Source organism: Olea europaea, unplaced genomic scaffold (genome assembly GCF_002742605.1).
Source record: "Olea europaea var. sylvestris unplaced genomic scaffold, O_europaea_v1 scaffold464, whole genome shotgun sequence".
NCBI lineage: Eukaryota > Viridiplantae > Streptophyta > Magnoliopsida > Lamiales > Oleaceae > Olea > Olea europaea.
The window spans coordinates 218,203-223,111 of NW_019262951.1; the positions used below are offsets into that span (position 1 = coordinate 218,203).

The following is a 4,909-nucleotide window of genomic DNA, read 5'->3' on the forward strand; positions in this document are numbered from 1 at the left end:
GAAATTGTATTTGCGAATTGTGATTTATGATGAATAATTTATGATTTGATGAGAGAATAGGATATTAGGAATGATTATTGATTTGGGAATTTACATTTAGGATGACATTTTGCAGATTATGGAATGATTTTTTCAACCAACGAAAGTCTATACCCAATTCTTCTACTTCTAGTTGTGCATCTAGTCCCGCTACTGATTCTAGTCGAGCACAAGAGTTATTGAATAACACAAAGAAGTCTCGGGCTCAATTTAATGTGGATGATCTTGTATCTGATCCAGGGACACCCCCCTATTGAATCATATGATCCTAATATCAAAGATGTTGTTAGGATGGCATATTTAGAAAAGGGTCCTTGTCAACCATATGAACATGATTTTCCAAGAAGACCGATGGAGAATGATAATAGATGTTTTCGAAAAGAATGCTTCTCCTAATTTCATTGGTTGGAATACAGTACAGAAAAGGATGCGGCGTATTGTTTGTATTGCTACATGTTCAAACTGGATAGAAGGGGTCAAGGGGGTGGACATATATTTACTAAAACCTGCTTTAGGGATTGGAAGCACAAAAAGGCATTGAAAGATCAGTCCCTTTGATAGTTCTCATAATCAGGCTTTTGCAAAGTGTACCAACTTGATGAATCAAAAGTAAAGTATCTCTTACATTATTTCTAGCTAAAGTAGTAGTCAACAACAAAGTTATAGGACCAGGCTGACTGCTGCGCTAGATTGTACTAGACTCCTATTGATGCAAGGATTGTCATTTCATGGTCATAATGAATCGAAAGAATCTCTTAATAGAGGAAATCTAATTGAGTTATTGAACTGGTACGCAGCTCGTTATAAGGAAATTAAAGAAGTATTATTTAGTAGTGCTCCTGGAAATGATCAAATGACTTCACCAACCATCCAAAAGGATTTGGTTAATTGTTGTGCCGTAGAGACGACAAGGGCTATTATCAATGAGATTGGTGATTCTTTGTTTTCAATTTTAGTTGATGAGGCTCGTGATAATTCTATGAAAGAACAAATGACAGTTGTTTTAAGATTTGTTGATAAAAGTGGGCGAGTGAAGGAGCGTTTTTTGGGTATGTCCCATGTCACTGATACTTGTACCCAATCACTGAAGGATGCCATTGATGCAATACTTTCTACACATGTATTGAGTATATCTAGTCTGAGTGGTCAAAGCTATGATGAAGCAAGTAATATGTCAGGTGAGTTCAATGGGTTGAAAGCTTTAATTCTTAGAGAGAACTTACATGCTATGTATGTTCATTGCTTCACTTACCAACTTCAGTTGGCAATTGTATATGTGGGACGTAGGAATTGTATGGTTGGTGATTTTTGGACGCACTTGCTATTATTGTGAATTTGGTTGGTGTATCATGTAAGCGTGTAGATGCTCTTCGAACAAGTTATCAAGCTAATATTCTAGAGAAGCTTAATACTAGGGAACTTACTGGTGGAAGTGGTCAGTTTCAAGAAATGAGTTTAGCACGCCCAGGTGATACTAGGTGGGGCTCACATTTATTGAAAGTTACTCGTTTCATTAATATGTTTAATGCTATTATAGATGTTCTTGAGAATATATCAGAAGATGGCGTACATTCAGATAAAAAATCTTCGGCCTTAAGACAGATGAACAATATAGAAGATTTTGAGTTTGTGTTCATTCTTTACTTTATGTTTGAAATTCTTGCAATTACAGACGACCATTCACAAGCCTTACAGAAAAAGGATCAGGATATTCAGAATGCTATTAGTTTATTGAATTTGTGTAAGTGTGCATTACAGAACTTGAGAAAGAATGGTTGGGATACTTTGTTCAGTAGTGTGACTGAGTTTTGTGTTGATAGACATATTTTAGTGCCTAATATGGAGGATATTGTAGTAGTGAAAGGTCAACTAGGCGTGTAGCTCAGCATGTGACTTATTTTCATCGATTTTATGTTGATTTGTATTGTCATGTGATAGACTCAATCTTGCAAGAGTTGAATGATCGATTTCCAGAAACAACTACTGAGCTCTTTACTTGAATTTCATGTTTAAGTCCAAGAGATTCATTTGTAGCTTTTGATAAGGATAAATTGCTACATCTTGCTCAGTTCTATCCTTTGGACTTCAATAGTGAAGAACTTTTATTACTTAGACCTCAGCTTGATAAGTTTCTTTTGCTTGTGAGAATGGACGAAGCTTTCTTTAATCTCAGTAGTATATCCTGTGTAACTCAGAAGTTGATTGAAACTAGAAGTTTCTGTTATTTTCCATTGGTTTATAGGCTGCTCACCTTGGCTTTGACATTACCCATGGCAATTACAAGTGTTGAAAGGGTATTTTCTGCTATGAATCTAATCAAGAGTGATTTGCGCAACAAAATGGGATATGACTAGTTGAATGACAATTTGGTGGGTTACTTGGAGAAAACTATTTTTAAAAAAACTTGAGAATGAGGCAACATTGCAACGTTTTCAAATCATAAGACCCCGTAGAATACAGTTGTCTAAGTTTACAGTTACAGAGTAACTGAGTAAGGTTGTATCGTATATTTTTTTTTTACTATTTTGGGTTGTATCGAAGTATATTTTCATATGTATACCGGTCAACGGTCAATCCGCCCTAGTTGGACTTGGATCCTGGATTCGCCGCTGGGCACAACTATTTATTTCGCTAAATATTAATTAGTTTTTATGTATCTCATGAATAATATTTATCTTCCTATAAAATCTACTAAAATTAATATTTTATTTATAATTTCATGATGCAAGAAACCATACTCGCCCAATATCCCAAGCATAGATGACTTAAAAATATGTTTCTCATCCTCTGCGACTTGAATCGCATTAAGTGTTGAGGATACAAATCCAAAGAGTGAGGAAGAGAAAAAGAGAACGAGAAGTGAAGGACAAAGTATTGAATGACAGCCATTGCACTCTAAGAAGTTAGATTGATCAAAAAATACTACACAGTTCCATAGATTGGCACAGAAAAAGTCGCTTAAACTAAAATTTAGGCAAGGATTGATGATGATTCAATAACGACAGAAAAAAATTATTGTTACAATGTTGAACACAACATATTAATATGACTCTCAGGATCTCTAGCGAATAAAGGATGTAATTGAGAGGCAACTTGCAACTTATTTAACTATTATTATTCACAATGTTATTTACAGATTTTGTATATTATATATACACACAATTGTTTTTCTTGTAAATTATATTAGATTAAAAATCGAACATCAGGCGTTAGGTAAAAAAAATATGTGAGTACCAAAGATTTATACAATTTCCATAACAAGCAAACAACACGAATTGTTGTAAAACATGAGATGGGGAAAAAGAGATATAAACGTACCTAGATCGTGACTAAGTATATCAATAGTCTTTGACAAATGACCAAGAGAACTTTGAAAAGAAAACATTCTTTATATATATATAGAATTTTTTTTTGTGTAATATTTTTCGATTTTATTTTTTAATATCTATCTACATTTTTTCCTTTTCTATGTAGATCCGAGTACTGACGATGCATCTACCGAGAGTCAATAAGAATTTTTATTGCCGTTTAAGGTTAGAGTAACCGACTAATGAGATATATTTGATTGCTTATTGTGATGGTTGTTGATCTTGTGCTAACATTCAATATGATTCTAAAGAGTTACACCAGACATTCATTTAGTTTAGATGTTTTTGCACTAGTGCAATGCTTTTAGAATAAGTAAATAGAATCAAGGGCCTATAGACTATTGTAGAAGACAAAATATTAATTATTCAATGTACACACAGTAATGAAGAGCTTATGCAATATCTTATTTTAATCGTACAACAGAGTGTTAGAAACAGTAGGCCGCTGCACAATCCATTGCCTTTCACAACACCAAAAAAAAGTTTTTGCAACGGCCAAAAAATGCTGCAAAAGACCTATTGCAGCGTTTTGACGTGTGTTACGAACGTTGATGTTGCCGTTGACAGAAGAGTTTTTGGAATGTTTACTAAACGTTGCAAAAGTCTATCTTTTGGAACGTTTGTTCAAACATTGCAAAAGAGAGGTTTTAGCAGCGTTTGTTAAATGTTGCAAAAATCTCTCTTTTGCAATATTTGAACAAACGTTGCCGTAGGTCAAATATGTATATATATTTTTTAATAATGTGATTTACATATATCTACCACGTAATAGAAAATAACTATATCAAAAAACTCCAATAATCATTATTAATTGAACTCTAAAATGTAACAATATTCGTACAAAATCCAGATCAAAAATTCTAAAACACCTAAAAATCCAATACATTTTCCCCCAGAAAAAGGAAAAAAAAAAAAGGAAAAAAACCACTAGAGTGAAACCACCCTATTGGCTTCCTTAATTTTCTTCTCAGGACATATTACTTAGATACATGATCCTCTATCATTATATCCAGTGTCAGAACCTCTAGCATGTCCTGGGAGAGAATGAGAACTTGATCTCTGTCCTCCCGCTTATTTTCCATCTGCAAGAACAGGCAATTCATCATAGAATCTCTATATCAACAACTCAACAACAGCAATATATTTTGGTTGAAAAAGGAGAGAAATTTCAACTGCAATTTCTATGATGCAGTAGAAAAAAGACCTACCAAGTAGTTCATAAGCTTAACAATTTTTTCATAAAGATTAGGAAGAGCGCTCAGTTTGTATTCCTCCTAAGACCATTTTGATAGTCTTACAACAAAGAATACAACAACAATCTCAAGTATACAATAATTCAAGAGACCAAACAAAGGCAATTTGAAGCATATTAGTGTACAGTTCAAGAGTCTATCCCTTAAAATTGAAGCTATACTACCTATTCTAAAACTGAAAGTATCATGAAACATTCTTGTTACTTCAAGTATACAATAATTCTCAAACTCAATAAAACATTTAGCTAT

General features: G+C 33.5%; 1 protein-coding gene across 1 annotated transcript; it reads left to right on the forward strand.

The window, feature by feature from the left end:
* The first annotated feature begins 370 nt into the window (after positions 1–370).
* Positions 371–2,393, forward strand: LOC111388179 (zinc finger MYM-type protein 1-like). Its single transcript, XM_023012862.1, has 4 exons — positions 371–473; positions 756–1,336; positions 1,396–1,916; positions 2,054–2,393. The coding sequence occupies exons 1-4, from the start codon at positions 371–373 to the stop codon at positions 2,391–2,393; spliced, it is 1,545 nt and encodes a 514-aa protein (XP_022868630.1).
* Positions 2,394–4,909: the final 2,516 nt, after the last annotated feature.

What these genes read in the sequence shown, in the direction of transcription:
- LOC111388179 (XM_023012862.1), top strand. Translation starts at nt 371, where the DNA reads ATGATTTTCCAAGAAGACCGATGGAGAATGATAATAGATGTTTTCGAA. An exon ending in AGTACAGAAAAGGATGCGGC is followed by an intron (nt 474 to 755) that starts GTATTGTTTGTA and finishes TATTGATGCAAG; the next exon opens with GATTGTCATTTCATGGTCAT. An exon ending in GTGAAAGGTCAACTAGGCGT is followed by an intron (nt 1,917 to 2,053) that starts GTAGCTCAGCAT and finishes TTCATGTTTAAG; the next exon opens with TCCAAGAGATTCATTTGTAG.